Below are 19373 nucleotides of genomic sequence, written 5' to 3'. Positions count from 1 at the left end.
TGATTTTAGTAAGTAAACATAGGCCTTTTGCTTTGTAATAACAGAATGTCAACTGATTTCAGGTCATCAAATAATGTGTGGGTACAGCAATGTGGAGCCAAAAGGGGGCGCTTATGCCCTAACCACACAGAGGCAGAATATTTAGGTGATCTGAAAACATCAACAAAGGTATGTGGAAAATACTGGTTCTACCCAGTGTTTGTTTGATTACCGGAAACATGTGTGTCATGTAATCCAGACATACAAAATTCAAATATACCAAACTAAATTATTATCTTTTAAAATGCTTTACTTTTCTCAAAGGGGACTCGTCACCTGTGGTCAGTGCCTGTGCTCTCCTCACAGGACGTGACTTATCATTTCCGGGTTTCCTTGTCGGTAAGACGGGATATTTCCTTTATTTCTTTGGTTAGTAACATACAGCTATTGGGTGAAACTTGTTCCTAAAGATCAACTTTTTTTTTCTGATAGGGGGAAATGAGCTGTGGCAGCGAAGAAGAAACCTCGTACTCTGACTACCATTTTCTCATCCAAAGCAGTTGTGTATAAGGAGGAAGATGATGCATTCAAGTGCCTTAGAAACACTACAGAAGCTCCTCGGAGTAAACATATCTACACATAGTTGTGATGAAAATGTGCACAACTTTTTTTTCTTGGTCTCATCTTGTACATAGTTTTAAAGAGATTAAACTGAGAACAAACTATAATCCACTGTCCCCACAATAACCCACTCCAAGTTAAAGTGCGTTGGAAAATTGAACCTTGATTTTTAAACTCTATTTAAATTTGTTTTTTTTATTTCAGTTCCTGAAAATGTTTTGCATCATCATTATTGACAATTGTTTTTATTGTCAGAGTTCATGGCTTTTTTCAAAGTAAAATTCCTGTGGTTGAAAGCACTTCAGTTCTTATGGTTGTGTCCTGGACACTTAACACCAGCCATTCTTCTTTTCTTTCTTTTTTTTGCGGATTTTATATTTTTGAAAACAGGCAATGGTCGAAGCCATGTTTTGTTTTTTCATTAGTCATCATTAGTTTGTTAGTACACTGGAACTTCTTAACTGAGAACAAAACTAAACAAAACAGTATGAGAGATAGTAATAATTTCATACACTGGAGTTGAGATTACTGACACCTTGTTAGTAAATAGTTGCCACCCCCATAGAGTACACCTCAGTAGTGAACACTGGCCAACCTGGGGTCTGTACAGTGGAGCATTGTAAACCACCATACTGAGGGCAAGTTACTGTATGCAGAAAGTTCTTCCAATTTCCAATAAGATTTTAACAAAAAAGTTGCTCTTGTGACCTTAAAATAGGTTTACATTAACCCCCTCCCTTAACAAATCCACTGGATTACTTGTGTTAAGACTGGAAAAGAAAAAGAATCACTGGAAATTAACATGTAGAAACACTGACGTCTCTCTGCATCTAATTATTAAACTGTAACAAGTTCAACACTGACAATATTTCAAAACACTGGAATTGCTTGTGTTGCTTTGTCTAACTGTAATAAAACAACACATTGGGTCCATTTAGGTGCGTGTTCACTTGTTTCTCCGCCCAAGTTAAATCATCTCTGTTTAACTACATACACTGCAAAGACAAATTCAGATACACTGGACTTCCATATTTTTGAGTCTGAATACTTTCAAGTGCCTGTACATTTTTAATATTGTAGTGTCCATATATGTGAGTTTTCCTCATTTGTTTTTATTATATCTTGTTTTAATATAATTCCATATCCACCCGTATCAACAAGCTTTTGTTGCTTTTTGCCAAAATTTGGTTTCAAAATGGATATTATTTCTATTGGAAGTAAAGAAAAAACAAAGAGTGTATTTTAAATTTCTTGGTAGAAGAACCGCCACTATCTAAACAGCATATGAATGGAATGCAGTATTCATGCTATAAATACATTTTTGGTGTAGTTATATGACGTCTATGGGTAAAGTACTGTTTGAGCTTATTTATAATGCACCAGCCAGTATAATGAAACCACTGCAGCACCTTTGCACTGTATATACACAATGAACTTTTTCTGTTTTGCCCAGTATGCATCATTGTTCATGTAATGTGTATGTAATACTACGGCTTAATTGTGTAACAACCAGTGCTTATTTTTCTGGCATGTATTTTGTGATGTTATTTTATATTTTTGGTTGTTGTTGTTGTTTTCCATCATACATCCACTTTAAGCTGTTGCCAGAAATGGTTGATGAAAATAAAACACACAAGCACTTCTAATACTACCACAATTTGACATATAAAAAATGCCATAAAAACTTAACTTGGGCCGCATTTTAACACCACTACATGTTAAGTCAACTGTATTATTATGTTTTCATTGCATTTGCCCAAAATAAAAAATATATAATAGTCTGATTTGTGGTTGAAATCTTGCTGCTTTTATTGCTTCACCTGCTTCCTTAAACATTAAATACCAACTGTGTCCGTTAGATGGCAGTCGAACTCTTTCTACACAGCGTTTATTTAGTGACTGGTATTGTAAGCCCTGCATTTTTCTGTCAGGAAAATAGAATTAGAAGAAGTAGAAACAGGAGTAATCGGCGTAGATGTATATTCAGTTTAAGTTCCATAAATAGGTTGTTTGTGTAAATAAGTATCTTAATAACAGGTAAAGTCGTTGCTACCACTGATGGTTGGCCTAAATTAGAATCGTTATTATAACCTTCTGCTACTATATATTAAAAAAGACTGATGCGTTCTGTTCAGTTACACTACGTTTTGGGAAATGTAATGATGGTACTACGCAAATTAACCAAAATGACGTGCTATTTTATATACATATTTCCTTTAAAAAATCGATTCAAACGCTTGAGCAGTTTACCTGACACCATTTTAGTGGGTAGTAAATGCCCACGTTAAAGACGTAAATCGTACGTCATGACGTAACAAGGAAGAAAGAATCAGTACGTGGCCTTTTCATGTTGGTCAGAAAGTAGACAGGAGCTGCACATCCAGAAGAAATGGTGAGGCGAATTATTTTTTGATTCTATACGAATATAGCATCAATGTACGGGCATTATTTATACGTTCACCTGTGTTGTTCAATATTTTAAGCAAGTTATGGCGCATTGTTGTATGTACCAACGTTTTGTGTTGCTGCAAAACCATACGCTACAGACTAGCACTGGTGGCTAGTATGAGGGTTATTGAGAGTCCATTCAGTTGGTTTTTTTGAAACTAAACGAGGGAACAGGCATTCATTTTGCTGTATGTAATGACGTTTACAGTTTGGGAATTATAGTTTACTGTAATGTGACTGTGGTACCACCCGTTTAAATATCCCGTACTTATATCTGTTTCCTCTTGTCTCCGCTATGTCTACAGGAGCTTGAAGCCATGACCAGATACACCAGCCCGGTGAACCCGGCTGTGTTTCCGCACCTTACCGTGGTTCTACTGGCCATCGGCATGTTCTTCACTGCCTGGTTCTTCGTGTATCCTTTCACTGCTACATTTTCGGTTGAACGCGTGTGTTCTTAAATGTGTCACATATTAAGGTCGATCTCCAGCATTGTTGAATCAAGAGCATTCTTGGCAAAAGTTAAAGCTTGGTTGCAGAATCAAATAAAAGTTCATGTTATATGTGGTTATTAATTAGTCATGGTTATAAATCCTTGATTCTGTTGAACATAAAGTGAGTGCAAAGAGAGCGCATGTTTATATTCCCATAGTCCCAGCTCCACAATTATTGAAAATGTAACTATGCTTAACAGTGAAGTAGTTCATTGAATATTATACAAAGAAATCAAAAATCATGGCCAATGAACAAGTGACTCAATAACCCAAGATTTTGACTTATGACTGTTCAGTAATCCCATAGAGGGTGCAGCTGTTGAAGAAGTGTTAGCCAGGAAATAGAAATGTATATTTTTTGTAATTGAATTCAATTGAAATTCAGATTGTTTGCATTAATAGTGACTTACATAAATGTCCATTGAGGACAGATTGACCAGCAGTACATAGCAGTTTTCTATAAAAGACTTTGTATGCATTTTCCCTAACTTTTTTGTCAGCTATGAGGTAACATCAACAAAATACACCAGGGATGTATACAAAGAACTGCTGATCTCCCTTGTGGCTTCACTTTTCATGGGTTTCGGTGTATTGTTCTTGTTACTTTGGGTTGGCATTTATGTATGAAGGTAAATTTATATGATTACATTCTTATCTGTTTTTCATTTTAATGAATGAAACTGTTTATATATTTTAAATATTTTCTCTCATTTGTCTGCAGGTTCCAGTGATTGACTTAAAAGAATTTGACACATTCCGGTGTAACAAAGGACATGAGACACAAGACAAACTGGAGTCTGGATTTCAAGTGGACTGCACTGACAATATTTCGGGATCATGTGAAAGGGGTCTGTTTTTTCAGCCACAAGTAAAGGTGATTTGTTTAAAAAAAAAAAAAAACTTGTGTTTTTCCTGACCTCTGAGATGTAGGGCTTATAGGGCAACAATTAATTTTATAATACGTTATATTATTTGACTTTCACCTAATCATTTTTAATATTTTTTTATTATTATTGTGTCCAATTGCCCATAAATAAAAATTACTTCCTTGATAATTCAACATCATCTTTTAATAAAAACCAAAAACATTGTTTTTAATTTTTGAAACTGTTTTTCTAATCATAAATGACCTGGTACCTTCTGATGACCCTGAGAGGCCATGCTATTTATAGTTTGTTTCACCAGAGACTCCTAAAACCTCAATCCTGGATTAATCCTAGGTTTATAAATAGAGCTGTCTGGTCACCTTGTCTGCAGGATAATAATGACCTCCATGAGTAAAGGATAACACCAGGCTTAAAGAGGCACTGTTTAATTAACAACAAAGGGAATACAATTGAAGTATCCCAGCTCAGTTCACACGAGCAGGGATCGCAATAATGTAAAGTAAACAACACTTGTCTTTGGAAGGCAAAACAATGAAACGATTACTATTGTGGGAAATAAAACAAATTGCTCTAATCATTTGGGAATCAACAAATTGATTTTCAAAGGCCACATTGATTGACAGACACATTCCTGGGTAACTTAATAAAACACGTATGAAGCATTCACCATTCAAGTAGCTGCCAAGTTAGCCACAAGAGCCAGTTGTACACAGACCGACCTTGGGCTTCATCGTCCTTACCAGGAGTAATTTTACGAGCATTTAACAGTCTGTCATTGCACTGTGTTAGTGTCAGAGCTCTTTAAGAACATGCTGCTCCATGATATAGTAAAGCATGTGACAATGCTGGTGTATGACCAAAGAACTGTCCTTTCTTTACTGACGGGCTTTGGCAAAAGCGTCACGCAGCCAAATGGAGTCCTCGTACAGTCTGGGGTCTCCCATATACTCCGCTGTCCGTTTGTACAAGTAGTAATACAGTACTGCAGCTGTTTGGGAGAAAACAAAAGAGAAAACCTGGTGATGATGCACATCACAGAACATATTACATTTGATGGCAATGGTGAGTCAATGTGCCACTCACCGATTCTCTGGAAAACAAAAAGAGCCAAAAGACCATCTGTCCAAATGAACTGGTTTGAATCAAGCCATCGGAGATTCTTGGAGAATAGAAATTTGTATCAGGCAGAGAATTCCTTTTAGTTACACAGTATTTTTCGTAAAAATAAGTTATGTAATGGTTTCAAAGGAGCAGGATGGAAATTTGTTTTGTTGTGCTGTTTCTGTGTGATTAAACGTACCAACACCCAGGAGTGCAGGCAGATGCTGAGTGTCAGGTAAACGGCAGAGAAAAAGAGCATTGCCCTGAATCGTGCCAGCAGCAGAGAAACCAGGCCCACCTGGAACACGTAGGTGTTGAACATCATCAGCAGGATGATGATCACATTGAACAAGATTGCAATGTCTTGGATTCTGTGGAAGTAAAACATATATTTAATTTTCATGACGTTGAAAAAAAAGTCAAAATGAGCAGGCGAGGAAAAAGTTTTACATTTGAGTAAAATATGTATCAAAACAAATACTCAATGTGCATTTAATTATTTTGTTAACTAGCAAAACACTGAAAAATAAATGCAATTGAGGCCGATATACGTAATACATGCAGCTACAATATGATATGAGGATCATATGAATAATACTGGTTACTGACTTACATAAAAAGCACTAGTTGAATGACAGGTGTCTCTCTTGTGAGTTCACTGAAGGAGTTGACCAAGAGGTCATAGGTCAACAATGTGAGCTGGATCAGCAGCACCAGTGAGTAGTTACTGGTCTGGAGCATCTTCAGTTGTTGAAACTAAGATCCGCACTCTTCTCTCCTCCTTTCTTCTGCCTTATTTTTCTCACGGATTGACTTGATGGCGACTCAACTTGATTCTCACGGATTGACTTGATGGCGACTCGTTAATCTGGTTGTTACACAATCTCCTGTGCAGAAACCAGGACTTCTGACTTAACGACTTGTCCTTTTACATGGGCAGAAAATGGTGCTTGTTCCTGAGTGTACAGTATCTCTTATTCTTTTCGCACAACATGTTCCATCAGGATCCTCTCTCATATGATGCAGACAGTCCAAGACATCAGATGAATTGTGTTTTGTCAAATGTCGCATGTTGGCATCCTTGCTGTGGAGATTCTTATCTGCAATGGCAAAAAAGAGAGGTGGCATTGGTTTTTAATAGAAAACGAAAAAAAATAATTCATTCAGAACAGAAGGGTCACTATAATTTCTCTTTATTTACTGTCGTTAAGCGTGTGATGCAACTGGTTGTCATTGCTCCAAATTAGCGGTAAACGAGGGCAGTTGGTGTTTGGACGGTTGTTGTTGGGAAAATGTCTTTTATTTTACCTGTAGTTGCACTTGTTGCTGCTCTGGTTGTAGAAGTGATACAAATAACAATTTATTTTTAGTGAACAATGGTGTCTACAAACCGTTACGTTTATTTTTCACGTCGTCAAAACAACTTAATGTCAAGTGAGCACGTATTGTAAGCGTTAAGGTAAATGACCTGAACCAGTCCAAAGTGAGCCGATAAACATTCGACATCTGGTATTCAAAATAAACCCCGTAAGATAGCCTTTGATTTCTTTTGAATATACTCTGGTTTACTTTCTGGGCGATTCGATACGGTTAACTAACATCCGCTTTTAAGAATAAAAGCCAATACATACAGCCCTTTGAGCACAATAAGTCGAACGGTGTTTGCTCTCTACAACAACACCATATTAACGCTAAAAGTTTCTTTTTTCGACACGCTAACAATCTATACGTTGTTATGTAAGCTTTCTTCGGAGATACTTACCCGATATGTTTAAAGAAAAAAGCCGACTTCGTTGCTGAATACAAACAATAAATAGATCGTATTCTCACTTTTAGCCAAACAATAAGTCACACACCAAAACATTCACAGCCGCCATAGATTCCGCTAACGTGTGTATTTCCGCAATATCCATGGCAACGCAGATTTTACCGTAATAACTGGCCTTGTACATTCACTTATTTGTCAAAATGTTAGCATCGAATTGTACATATTAGATATAATATTAATTCTTAATTTATATAAAGACACTGGATTAAAACATTTGTTTTAAAAAATATATATTCATATAAAACCACTGACTGCAAGAGAGTGTTGCAGATTATTTCTGGTATGATTACACTAACCATTACGACAAATTCGTAACAACGTTCTTCTTCTTTGAGTACTTATAACTGCATTACTGCCATCTAGGGGCTCGGACTGTCATTACTCTTTTTTATTAAATGTCGTCGATGACTGCCACCTAGCGACTGCAGCCTGAGTTTGAGGGAATGACTGAGGTGAGCAAAGGTGCAGTAGCCTGTGGGGGACACCTGCCAGTCACCGGTGTGTCTGTGGCTCACACTTCACCAGACTGACAGACAACACAGACGTGAGTAAACGTAAAGTTGTTCTGTAAGTTTGTTATGTTTGGGTCAGTTGGTTGAGCTCGCATTTGCGACATTAGTCCCGAAATGGTTGCAGTTTGTCTTATTTTTGGGTTTTCGGTCAACGTTTGGTCATTTTGCAAACGTTAGATTAGGTTTGTAAAATGACCAAAAAAGTTTGACCAAAAACTGAAGAAGTATTTCACTCGGTTTAACTTTCAAGTTACAAAATTCGCTTTAAGAAGCAGACTACTGAAGTCGTAAAGTGTAGCCCGTGTCACAGAACGTGTTAATAACAGTTTATTATTTATTTTATTAACGCTGTTTTATTAATATAACGTCAGTAATCTTGGTTTGGTGTGGTGTTGACGTTTTTGTACCTGTGACGTGGCTTCTGGAGAAAGTGAAATGTAGTTGAGCACGTAAAATTCTTAACATGTAATGTTTACACAAGACTCTTATCTTAAAAAGCTCCGTATCAGTGACGGTGACGTTTTGAAGGTTACACAAATCAACTGCGGTATACTTGACCTGTTTTATGGACTTTTTGTCGTCTTCACATATAAATAAATTATGTTTTCTTAGATACCACATAGGTTTTTTTATACATAAAAAAACAACAAACTATTGTTTTTATTACATGAAACCACGCCTGATTCGGATTGGACTGGAAGATAGGAGCGAAATACAAAAAAATTACAAAATTATCATGTTAACGACAGGAGTTAAATTAAGTCATTAATGTCTTATCTTTGTTAGTGCCAAAGGCTTCCGAAATCAAGGGCGACTCTGTCTGTTTTTTTGTTTGTTTTGTTTTTTTAGGTTCATCCATTCATCCATTCATGTACAACGGTGACAGGGTGGAATTAAATATCAATGGATATTTAAAACACATATAGGACGTTATGGCTTTAAAGTTGGCCAAAATAAAATACTGTAAAATATCAGAGGAATAGAAACAATTCTTCTAGTGAGTGAATTAAGATAACCACATCAACTATGTCAGCTGCTCATTGCTATCAGTCTGTTTGTCATAAATCACTGTACTATAGTTGACTTGTTGACATATTTTATCCATCGTTAATGAGAGTGAACATTTGTTTTGCAATTGTGATAGGGCTGAAAATGCAAATACGTGCAAACATTTATTTGCATTTTGTCCAGCCGGTCCACCCTGTACAGGGTGAGGACACTCCTCACCTGACTCCATCCTGTTTCTTCGTTCCAGTCATATCCTGGAACCCTTTGGTGCATTTCATTAGTCAACATCAGTTTAATGTCCTGCATATTCATGTAAATACACAGAGATGGCAGTCGGCTCTGTTGCCTCCAGCCCAGCGTCTGTGTCATAATTTTGCACAAAAAAACTGCATAACTTTAGATAATGACAAATAGATTTGTGTCATATTTACCAAGTCAGTCATTAAAGTCATCAGTCATTAATGTCTACAGACACTTTAGTCCAGCAGCTGCTCACAGCAGCTGGAGATCATGTGCACAGACACAACTCAGTTTGCTCTTCACTATGTGTTTGACTAGGGAGGACCTGCAGTTCCTGTTTCTCCTGACATTCTGAAGCAGTTGAGAGAAGACCGGGAGCTGATGTAAATACAAGTAAAGTTAAAAATTGATTTCTGGTTTTTGTTTGTCTATGTCGTGTATACTGTGGCTAATGCCAAATTTTCTCAGAACTATGTATGGCAACAGAACCAAATACTGAAAAAAACTTGCTTTCAATAAATAATAAATATTTTTTGGAAAATGAGAAGAAAAACAAACACCTGTTTTATTGAGGTTTTTAAATGTACTGACTGACAGGTTTTATCTTAACATTTTCATTATGAAAGTGAAGTCTGCATTTATGAACTCTTGATGTCTTGTAGAGTCTCCAACAGTGTTTGTATTATTATCAAAATATACATTAAAAAACACTTCAATTTCATAATGCTGATCCTTTGTGCAGCGATGTCTAAGTGGTTGGATGATGATGAAGTGCTGGTGGGTCAAGGCAGTGGCGAGGCCTCATCGATGAGTCCCAGACTTTTCAGCCTGCCTCCTGGAAGCCCCAGGCCGAGTCGCAGCCACAGTTCACTGAGTTCATTCAAAGACTCAGTGTCAAGAAGTCCACCAGGGGTGACAATGGGCAAAGCCAGGGAACTCTTTCTGCTGTGTGACAAAGAGGGGAAAGGCTTCATCACAAAGCGAGATATGCAGGTAAGTGTTCTAAGTTGTAGAATTGTGAATATTCATCTTTTCATCTACAGACTGTGTGTTTGTTTCTTCCTGTCAGAGGCTACAGATGGAGCTGCCGCTGTCCCCGGAACAGCTGGAGGCCGTGTTTGACAGTATGGACAGAGAGAGCAACGGGTTTCTTACTCCTCTGGAGTTTAACACCGTGCTGGGTGAGTACAACCTTGGACTACGGCTGCGATGGCTCAAAATCCTGTTTGTTGTTCATCTTTCACACGCAGGTGTAATGGTTGCCTGTGTGCAGGTGAGTTGGTGGGACTTGAAGACTCTACAGAGCTGAGTCAGGAGGAGGCTGAGGAGGCCACAGACAAAGTGGAGTGGTCTCAGGACGCTGCTGCGGCTGGATTTGTAGACCTACTGATAGAGCTGGGGGCGGACAAACTCCTCGAAAAGTAAGAATGTACTTTCGGTTATTAACCGTCAACAATCTTTATTGTATGTAAAAGCCTTAGAAAATGTTACTTATATATCATTGTTGTATTATTATACTGACCATAAAAAATATTTATATTCTTTTTTCCCCTTTCATACTGTGTCCTGCTGGACAGTATTGTTTACTTTCAAGCGAGTTCAAGGTTTTTATTTACCTGCTCTGTTGTGCTGTTTGTCAGTCAACAGGACGTCTGCTCTCTTTGGTGTGAGCTCCAAAGAGACAGACCAGAGCTGTTGAGTGTCCTGGAGGGGGTCCTGGTCCACACAGTGTCCCGTTTACAGGATGCCATCAGAGAGAGAGACAGTCTGGAACAGGCTTTGTGCAGGTGTGGGCTTCCTCTGTGTGAATTCTCCGAATGAAAATACAATAGAAATTGAACGTTCTATTGCTGTGAGTGTGAGTTCGACAATGTTCATTCCTTCCTGTTTCAGGCGAGAGAATGAACACGATCAGGTGGTCCGTTCTATATATGAAGACATGGAGAGTCAACTCAGAGAGGAGAAACAGAAACAGCATGCCCAAGTACACAGTTAATACTCAATGTTTGGAAATGTATTCCATGACCTGTGTCCCTTGACGAAACAAGTGTTTGTGTTTCTTCTCAAATCAAGGACAGCATCAGAAAAATGCAGCGAGGACAAAAACTAGAAGAGGAACTCAAGCTGCGAGAGCAAGAGCTGGAGACGACACTGTCCAAACAGAAGGAGGTAAACTGTCAGTCAACACGTGTGTTTTATGTTGGAACAGTCTGGAAGTTTCACCGCTGAGTCAGTGAGACCTGTCTTTGTCTCAAGCTGGAGACCAGGATCCGGCAGCTGACCTGTGAACAGGCCAACTTTAGGAAACAGAACCAGCAGCTCCGCAGCATCAACATGCAGCTCCAGGAGCAGGTGGAGAACAGCAGGCAGCAGCTGCAGACTGCTCTCAGTCAGCTGAGTCTGCTGCAGCTCAACGCCGCACAGGAACAGATGACCAGACAGAGGTGAGTGGACACCGTCCCAGAAGAATGGTAAAATCATGTGACGTGAAATGTCCTGTGTGAATGATGTTGGTCACATGTCTCATGATTGGCCATCACCGGAGTTGGAAACTGTGAAAACAAGTATGTCTGAGGTTTTAACTCAACTCAATAATCGTGCAGAAGTGGGAATGTACGCTCCTGTGAGTCAATAATCGTCACAGTAAAATTCAACTTTTGCACAAGAAGAGACTTTTTGTTTGTTTGCCAGTTTGACTGTTATCATAATATCTGTGGCCACAGAATAATCTCAGATGTTTAGATGAAAGGGTGGCCCTGAGTTATACAACTGATTTGAGTATTTTCATTTTCCCATTTCCTGCACGTGGCCTTTAATTAGAATGCTGTTTTAATTTGTTTTCTTTCTTTAGAAATGTGACGAGGGTTTCCAAGAACATACAAAAAGAGAAGGAGAGCCTCTTAAGACAACTGGAGCTGCTGAGGTGAGGCTGTACTGATGATGTCATCCCTTTTACTGTACTGTACTGTGAGATCCCCATGACGTCAGGGTGAAACAAAAAAAGAACCCTAAAAATCAGCTAACGGAATTTAAACTTCAATTTTGTGCTGCTTTATTTTTTTGCTCTCAGGGACATGAATAAAAAGCTGCGAGATGAGAAGGACGCCCAGCAGACTCAGAAGAGGGTTAGTCACAGTCACAGACGCACTGTCCTTCCTGCTCTGCCGTTAACTTACTACCTCAGTGAAGACCTGTCTTCACCATGGACACAGGAGATTTATCCACGCTGAGCTAAGTCCCGGAATGGCTACAGGCCTCTGGACAATGGCTATTAACTCAGGCAGCTGCTGCTGTTGTTGTTGGTCATTAACTGAACTTGTTAAACTGTCACTGACCGGTTCAGTTTATCAGTACTGTATTTTTCTGTAGATTCTGCGTAGTAACCCTTTTTTTGGATGACATTTTCTGTTGTGTCCGAGAGCGCTGTAGAGGAATGTATTTTTCATATATTTATAAAAACTATAATAGTATAAATAGTATATAAACATTAATGAGACTGTACTATATTGTTAAAAAATTAAATCGAATTTATGCGGGTGAGAAAAAAAATCCTGGTCAGTATCTACTGATTAATAAAAAAGGTATTTCATTTACCACAAATCTCACATTTCTCTGTAGGTGACCTTTCATCTGACCTCGTATTAGTAAGAACACTAACATTCTTTTTATTTTTTTAATTTAGTAGTTTTTGCATGAGTCTATTCTTTCAGTCCGTTTCTTCCGAGAATCATCTCAGAGTTAACCTTTTGTTTTCTTCCCTCTACTCTTGGTCATCGTGTAAATCCGTGGATTTTTTCTGGACGTCCACTTCGCTACAGCTCCATCTTCCACCATTCTTTGTCCGAATATTGTAATATTTCCCCTTATCACGTGCTCCAACTCTCTCAGCCTCAACTCTCCCTCCAACCTGACCTTCATCGTCATTGCCAAAACAAAACAAAATAAAATCGGAAACTAACATTATTTGCATTTGTTTGAGAGTATAAATGCCTACTTTAGACCACAGAACAATCTTAATTGTGTCTTCTGCCTTGCTGTTCACACAAACGCTTTTTTAGAGTCCAAATGTCACAAAGACTTTGCAGAAGAAAGGGTCAATCATAGGTAACTACTTACAGCAGGAGAAGCCGCTGAAGAGGTTCGTATAACGCACGTGGCTCTGATGTCATTATTTTGGTTATTTCCACAGTGTGAAGTTACTAAGTCTCTGTGTGTTTTTTTTTACACTCTGAAGACAGCTGAGCTCATCTGACGAGTTGGAGCAGGACACGGCGATGACAAGTGCATCTAAGAGACACCAGTCGTCCTGCAGCAGCAGGTGTGAGAACGTTGAGCAGAGTCAAAGCCAGGTAGGACAAAATATGAAATCAACTAATTGTAGACTTTTTAAATGTATTAAGTCTGGTTTTCCTTTTTTTATGTATTAAGTCTGTTTTTTTTACCTGAATTTTAGAGCAGAAATCAGCAAGTGTTCAAGGTGGTCTTCCTGGGTAACTCAGGTGTGGGGAAGAGCTCCTTCATCCATTACTACTGCACCGGGAGCTCCTTAAGTAAATCTAGTGCTACTGTGGGTAAGGCTAATCTTATTTGATGACATTTCCTCCCATACTGGGCATTTATGATCAAACCTGGAGTCTCTGTGTTGTCAGGTATAGATTTTCAGATGAAGACATTAAGTCTGGGCTCCACCACCATCACCCTGAAGCTGTGGGACACCGCAGGACAGGAGAGGTGGCTGCATCAATGCTCTTGTCATATTCTGTCACCAATAAATCCATACCCAGCCTCTTACAGTATTTTATTGATTTATAATTTGTGGTATAACTTATTTTTTATTTCATTTGCAGGTTTCGCAGCATCACTGAGCAGTATTACAGAAAGGCTGACGGGGTCCTGGCCATGTATGACGTAACTCACTCCACCTCCTTCACCGCAGTGAGAGGATGGATGGAGGCTGCAAAGGTGAACAGTTGGAGGTGTGATGCAGGGTTGGTTGTGTCGAATAAACACTCTTTAATGGACAACAACAGAGCAAAAGCACAGTTTGTCTTCACAAAGATGTGGATTTTGAAGAGCCAAGCTGCTCATGTTGGATGAAATGCTCCTTTTTCCTCCTACTGACCGAGTGAGTAAATACTGTTCATCTGATGTGTGTCCCAGGAGAAGATGAATGAAGGCACAGTGTTAATGCTGCTGGGGAACAAGCTGGACCTGGCAGGCAAGAAAGGCAAAGAGGTGACGACGGAGGAGGGGGAGAGACTAGCACAGGTGAGGTTATATTGAATATTGAAGCCGCTCCTGGTCAGGGATTTCTCCAGCGGTGTGAATGAAATGTCTGAATTTTGTCTTAAACAGCAGCACCAAGCTTTATTTTACGAGTGCAGTGCCAAGACAGGAAGTAACGTCGAGGAGCTGATGACTCAACTGGCAGAGTATGACATATTCCGACACACCACGTCACAGCAGTAGTACTGTCTTACTCTTAGTACTTCTTCCTCTCCTCTTTCTCCCTTCTTCATCTTCTTCAACTTCGGTTGTATTCATTTTTTGTTGTATACTAATTGTACTGTTTTACTACTTCGTGTCAGGATGCTGGTGGCCCAACATGACCGACAATGTGAAGATGCCCTTCTACTGACGGAGGAAACATCTAAAAAACGCTGCTGCTTGTAGGCAGGGGAGAAAAGACAGTTCTACTGAAACCGTTCCTCCGGTAACATGAGCCTTTATTTCCTTTTCCATTTCGTGAACACATCTTCCTAAGAGGTCTGTAAGGTTCACAAATGAACTCCTAAAAACAATTCCTTAAATAAAGTGTTTATTTTGTGGACCCCCGTCTTGTTGTTATCACATTTGTTTTTGATGGACCTGAGTTGCCTGGTGGGGGCAGTATACCTGTGCTGTATGAAGCATGTGAGTGGGCAACCGGCCTGCTGTGCCAAATGTGGAGCGACTCCCAGACGCTGTGATAGGAGGCTCCGGTCTGAGTGTCAACTCGTAACTTACACTGCTGCAGCTGACCCTCAAGGACGGAAGCACTTTGACACTGAGGTTACCGGGAGCTGAGAAGACCTTACCCCCGATATTCCACATCCATCAGGACCCCCACCTCAAATCAGGTAGGAGTGTTTTGGTCTAAGGACTGAGCAGGTTTTCCATGACACAATGAGTTAAAAATAACTTGAAGTGACCATTATAGAATCTGTTTTGCTGGAGGTTCACAGTCACATGAAGTGTTTTGTTTCATGGATTTAAACATTAGGTGTGTGTTTGTGGTTTTTATTTTGGTGATAGATGGTTCTCCACAGGTTTAGTTTTTTTTCGTCGACCATTTAGTAAATAGTTGGGAGTCAACAGTATAGAGCAGATCAGGTTTACAAACTAGGATGAGGACACACACTCATACACACATACAGATATATATGTACAGTATTTGTCTACCAGCTGATATATGACAGCGCGTTGAGTAGATGTTTTTCCTGTAACGTGTGATTTAATCATTGAGCTTTTTGCACGTTTTTCAAAGCCCTTCACGTTATATTTGGCTTCCCGTTCGTGCAATACACACATAATCTAAATGTGACTACATGTCGTCATCTCATATTCTGTACCTTATATACACACACCGCAGTTATGTTAGACCTCCACCCATTAAATCATTTCACACCGGCTGCACCACAGAACATCTATCAGACACAGCAGTACGAGACGTCAAGTGACTTAAGGTTCTTAGTGGGAATCTTTGCATGTAAACATGAATGTAAGAGGGTGTGACTTCCTCTCCTCAGGGAGATTTACTGCATCTGATGTTTTCCAGATGTGTTTCTGTGATTACAGTTGAAGCTTCCGTGTACTAAAATGTTTTATTTTTATCTATTGCAGAATGGAAAACCGGCGTGTAAAAAAGCAGACCTGTGGGACAATTTGTCTGAAATATCTTCTGTTTTTATTTAATATTCTTTTCTGGGTAAGTAAAATAAAAATGACTTCTTCTTTATTGTTTTGCTACACATCACCATAATTTACAAGTTAGACTTGTTCCAAAGAATGAAATAGATGACGGGCTTGCTTATATATCAAGAAAAAGAAGAGGCTTTATTTGTCATTGTTACATAAATGCAAAATGCAATTCATAAGCACAAGTAGTTAATTAAAAAATTGTGTTGCTCTCATTACGCTTTATAATCTTTATCCCAGTAAAAAACAACGTGTTTCTTCTTCACGCTTTATAATCTTTATCCCAGTAAAAAAAAACGTGTTATGTTTCTTCGTCACCGTGAGATTTTCAGAGTACAAGTGTCAACAGTTTTGTGGCTCACTGAAGCACCTGGCCTGAATTGAACTGATAACGGCCTTTTTTTTCTTTTTTTTTCCAGCTGGCAGGAGGAGCAGTGCTGGCAGTGGGAGTGTGGACTCTGACAGAAAAAAGTGACTACATCAGTTTACTGAACTCCAGCTTCTACTCTGCCTCAGCGTACATCCTGATAGCTGCCGGAGTCATAGTCATAGTGACGGGGATGATAGGATGCTGTGCCACACTGAAGGAGATGAGGAGTCTTTTGATTGTGGTGAGCAGTGACCAGTTACACCAAACACAACACTGTTGGAAAAACAAACCTGTTGGTCACTCAAGTCACTGAAGTACAGATTTTTTTTCTGATTTCGTTGAGACTGAAACACTAAGAGACACCGCTGAAGTTATGGGTTGGACACTTAATCCAGTCTGAGTCTGTTGTACTGAAAGTTAATCCAGGATGACCTTGGGTCATTTCTGTCTGTCTGCAGTCATCGCTGCTGCATATTAGGTCAGACCGGCCTGACAAAGTCATGTAGATTGTGTCTTTAAGAGTCTAGATTTAGAGCTTGACTCATGCCAATGGAATGAAGGGCATTACAGGCGTCTGCTTAACCTGGAGAGGGTCACAGAGGGGGGAGTGAGGGAGTCTGGGTATGAGAGATTAAAAAAAAAAACATAGGCAGTAGAAGGATAAGCGTTTAGACAACAAGGTAAATAAAAAAGAAGCTAATTTATTAAGGTATTTTACATATTTCCTGACCTTTGCAGTGAGTACTTATATACTGTAATTCTATTTGGTTGTTTTCTGATCGAAAAAATATAAATATACTACTTAATTTAGGGGTGTTATGTAGATTAGGAATAACACTTACTAAAGAAGAAAAAGATAGAGATGACTTTTCATGTGATCTTAGCTCTTCCCCTCCACAGTCACATTTCTTCTTTTTTTTTTTTTTCGTATTAAACAAGTGCTGGCAAACCTGAGCTGCAGTAATGGTCTATTTTCCTGCAATCTTTCCAATTTGTGCAAAAGCCAAAAGAGACAATGCAATTTATTTTATTTTTTTATGTTTTAACATTATATTAACTGTTGTGTTCCTGTTTTTCTGTTTCCCAGTATTTGATCCTGTTGCTCTGTATTTTCCTACTGGAAATCGTTGCTGGTCTGCTGGCCTACATAAAATACCAAGAGGTACAAGAGGAGTTACTGTACTTTTCTGTGTTAGTACGCTACAGTTAAATCATTAGGATAGAGATTACCGGAACCCCTACTTTCCACCGTTTATTCACCTCTTACTATCAAAATTTTTTTTTGCAAGCCTCTAACAGCATGAGCTTCATTTGCACGTGTTTTCGATACTTTTCACACACATCTCTTTTCCCTCTTTTCTGGTTACAGTGTTTTCCTCTCTGCTTCCAGGTAATCTTTTCATCATGTTTCCCTTTTCTGTCAATCAGTTTGTCTCATAATGGGTTGATTGTGATGGTTTATTATCACTCTGCACCAGGAAAGTATATCAAAACATTAACGACACGCCAAGATTAGGACGACAGACCCAGGGTCAGAAATTAGATGCATGTGGGATCAGTTTGTAGGTTTCACATGGGCCCATGCCAACTTCACATTTCATTACAGGCACTTGGTAACCACATGGTAACCTCTCTCTCACTCACTCTCTCTCTCTCTTTCCCACAGTTGGACGAGGAGCTCAGGCAGAATCTGAAGGTTAACATGCAGCAGAAATATCAGCAGCCCGGGGAGGAGAGTGTGACACAGGCTGTGGACAGACTACAGCAGGAGGTGTGATGATGAAGATGACACCGCACGTTTGTAACTGAATGTGAACACAGACCAGTGTCATTTACCCTCATCTGTCCCTGTTCCTCTTGTTTCTGCTACTTCTTAGTTCATGTGCTGCGGCAGTAACAACTACACAGACTGGAAAGACAGTGTGTGGATCCAGAGAGCAGATAATGCACGTCTTGTTCCTGACAGCTGCTGTAAAACTCCTGATGACCTCTGTGGTATCAGGGACCATCCATCCAACATCTACAATGTGGAGGTGAGAAGACCTGTCTATTTGGTTTTGATCATTGGCTCAATTGGCAAAAAAAAAAAAAAAATCACTTCATCTTTACTTTCTCACACATACAGGGAGGCTGCATCATGAAACTGGAGAGTTTTACACTCAGTCAGTTGTATATTCTTGGTGCAGTGGGCACTGGGATTGCATTTCTTCAGGTAAAACTTGAAGGCCTGATGAATGACAGTTTTATTTTAGTTAACCGTGTTTTACTTCATACAAATATTTTATAACTAGTTTGTTCTGGTCTTCCTTTTTCAGCTGGTCGGAATGATGTTCACTTGCTGCCTTCATCACAGTTTAAAAGAAGAGCCGTACTAATTTCCCACACACACATAATGAATCACCTGAAATACTGAACAATGTTTGACTGAAAATTATGATCGCTCACTCATTAAACCATAGTAATGGAGGCTGTATTATCACTCATCTATTTTATCTGACATCTAGACATAATTGAAACTACATCAAAGCTGCTGGACAGCACTGTACTTTTTCTCTAAACACTCATTTTTGAATTATTTCTACTGATCAAAACCAATTTAGAATACATTTTAGCCAGTATACTTTGTTTTATTATTTCATTAATTTTTCCATAGATTTAGTGAACAAATATTTATGTCCATAATTCCAAAATATTGAACCCATCATTTAAATACATTGGAAGTGTATCTCATAAGTGTGTTTTTCTTTTCAACGTCTCTCTATTTCATGCCGTATACTCAAATTATAACTGTATTATTGATAATTTGTTATTATTAATTCTATTATTATTATTAATTGTATTATAATTGTTGCTGTTTATAATTGTAGTAGATGTGTTGCTAACGCTAATTAAAAAAGTGGTAGTTCTATTTTTTTTCGCCTCTTGTTA

At 38.9% G+C, this 19373-nt stretch overlaps 4 protein-coding genes across 10 annotated transcripts; 3 read left to right on the top strand and 1 right to left on the bottom strand.

Moving 5' to 3' along the window:
- The first annotated feature begins 2843 nt into the window (after positions 1-2843).
- tmem258 (transmembrane protein 258) lies at positions 2844-4442 on the top strand. Its single transcript, XM_008312147.3, has 4 exons — positions 2844-2992; positions 3354-3463; positions 4043-4171; positions 4264-4442. Exons 1-3 carry the CDS (start codon positions 2990-2992, stop codon positions 4167-4169), a joined length of 240 nt encoding a protein of 79 aa, XP_008310369.1. The 5' UTR covers positions 2844-2989; the 3' UTR covers positions 4170-4171; positions 4264-4442.
- tmem138 (transmembrane protein 138) lies at positions 4431-7564 on the bottom strand. The gene is made up of 6 exons (XM_017033111.2): positions 7293-7564; positions 6380-6630; positions 6144-6344; positions 5730-5901; positions 5513-5588; positions 4431-5417 (listed from the first exon to the last, which is right to left on the bottom strand). The coding sequence occupies exons 3-6, from the start codon at positions 6269-6271 to the stop codon at positions 5305-5307; spliced, it is 489 nt and encodes a 162-aa protein (XP_016888600.1). The 5' UTR covers positions 6272-6344; positions 6380-6630; positions 7293-7564; the 3' UTR covers positions 4431-5304.
- A 177-nt stretch (positions 7565-7741) lies between these two features.
- On the top strand, positions 7742-14948 carry cracr2b (calcium release activated channel regulator 2B). 6 transcript variants are annotated; one of them, XM_025056592.1, is made up of 19 exons: positions 7742-7902; positions 9437-9511; positions 9861-10111; positions 10188-10299; positions 10392-10539; positions 10759-10905; positions 11012-11102; positions 11192-11287; positions 11375-11562; positions 11970-12041; positions 12189-12243; positions 13177-13256; positions 13353-13467; positions 13572-13689; positions 13768-13849; positions 13966-14080; positions 14279-14386; positions 14477-14586; positions 14707-14948. In XM_025056592.1, coding segments are annotated over exons 3-19 (1887 nt in total). In that variant the 5' UTR covers positions 7742-7902; positions 9437-9511; positions 9861-9862; the 3' UTR covers positions 14708-14948. The 6 variants fall into 6 exon arrangements, 5 of the variants coding, with proteins under 5 accessions (XP_024912360.1, XP_008310362.1, XP_024912359.1 ...); XM_008312140.3 differs by having other exon boundaries at positions 14474-14586; XM_025056591.1 differs by having other exon boundaries at positions 7743-7902; positions 14477-14550.
- Positions 14949-15098: 150 nt separating this feature from the next.
- cd151 (CD151 molecule) lies at positions 15099-19353 on the top strand. 2 transcript variants are annotated; one of them, XM_008312132.3, is made up of 9 exons: positions 15099-15237; positions 16001-16085; positions 16495-16686; positions 17533-17607; positions 17815-17835; positions 18112-18216; positions 18323-18478; positions 18571-18657; positions 18761-19353. In XM_008312132.3, exons 2-9 carry the CDS (start codon positions 16002-16004, stop codon positions 18818-18820), a joined length of 780 nt encoding a protein of 259 aa, XP_008310354.1. In that variant the 5' UTR covers positions 15099-15237; position 16001; the 3' UTR covers positions 18821-19353. The 2 variants fall into 2 exon arrangements, with proteins under 2 accessions (XP_008310354.1, XP_008310355.1); XM_008312133.3 differs by lacking the exon at positions 17815-17835.
- Positions 19354-19373: the final 20 nt, after the last annotated feature.

The sequence above is a fragment of the Cynoglossus semilaevis genome, chromosome 6, assembly GCF_000523025.1.
Source record: "Cynoglossus semilaevis isolate Cse_v1.0 chromosome 6, Cse_v1.0, whole genome shotgun sequence".
Lineage (NCBI taxonomy): Eukaryota > Metazoa > Chordata > Actinopteri > Pleuronectiformes > Cynoglossidae > Cynoglossus > Cynoglossus semilaevis.
The sequence above is the reverse complement of the archived record's forward strand: the minus strand, read 5'-3'. Positions and strand labels throughout refer to the sequence as shown.

What these genes read in the sequence shown, in the direction of transcription:
- cd151 (XM_008312132.3), top strand. Translation starts at nt 16,002, where the DNA reads ATGGAAAACCGGCGTGTAAAAAAGCAGACCTGTGGGACAATTTGTCTG. An exon ending in GTTTTCCTCTCTGCTTCCAG is followed by an intron (nt 17,836 to 18,111) that starts GTAATCTTTTCA and finishes TCTTTCCCACAG; the next exon opens with TTGGACGAGGAGCTCAGGCA. An exon ending in TGGACAGACTACAGCAGGAG is followed by an intron (nt 18,217 to 18,322) that starts GTGTGATGATGA and finishes GCTACTTCTTAG; the next exon opens with TTCATGTGCTGCGGCAGTAA.
- cracr2b (XM_008312139.3), top strand. Translation starts at nt 9,863, where the DNA reads ATGTCTAAGTGGTTGGATGATGATGAAGTGCTGGTGGGTCAAGGCAGT. An exon ending in AGACAACTGGAGCTGCTGAG is followed by an intron (nt 12,042 to 12,188) that starts GTGAGGCTGTAC and finishes TTTTGCTCTCAG; the next exon opens with GGACATGAATAAAAAGCTGC. An exon ending in AGGGGGAGAGACTAGCACAG is followed by an intron (nt 14,387 to 14,473) that starts GTGAGGTTATAT and finishes TGTCTTAAACAG; the next exon opens with CAGCACCAAGCTTTATTTTA.
- tmem258 (XM_008312147.3), top strand. An exon ending in TTCACTGCCTGGTTCTTCGT is followed by an intron (nt 3,464 to 4,042) that starts GTATCCTTTCAC and finishes CTTTTTTGTCAG; the next exon opens with CTATGAGGTAACATCAACAA.
- tmem138 (XM_017033111.2), bottom strand. Translation starts at nt 6,271, where the DNA reads ATGCTCCAGACCAGTAACTACTCACTGGTGCTGCTGATCCAGCTCACA. An exon ending in GCCTGCACTCCTGGGTGTTG is followed by an intron (nt 5,589 to 5,729) that starts GTACGTTTAATC and finishes CTATTCTCCAAG; the next exon opens with AATCTCCGATGGCTTGATTC. An exon ending in TTTTGTTTTCCAGAGAATCG is followed by an intron (nt 5,418 to 5,512) that starts GTGAGTGGCACA and finishes TCTCCCAAACAG; the next exon opens with CTGCAGTACTGTATTACTAC.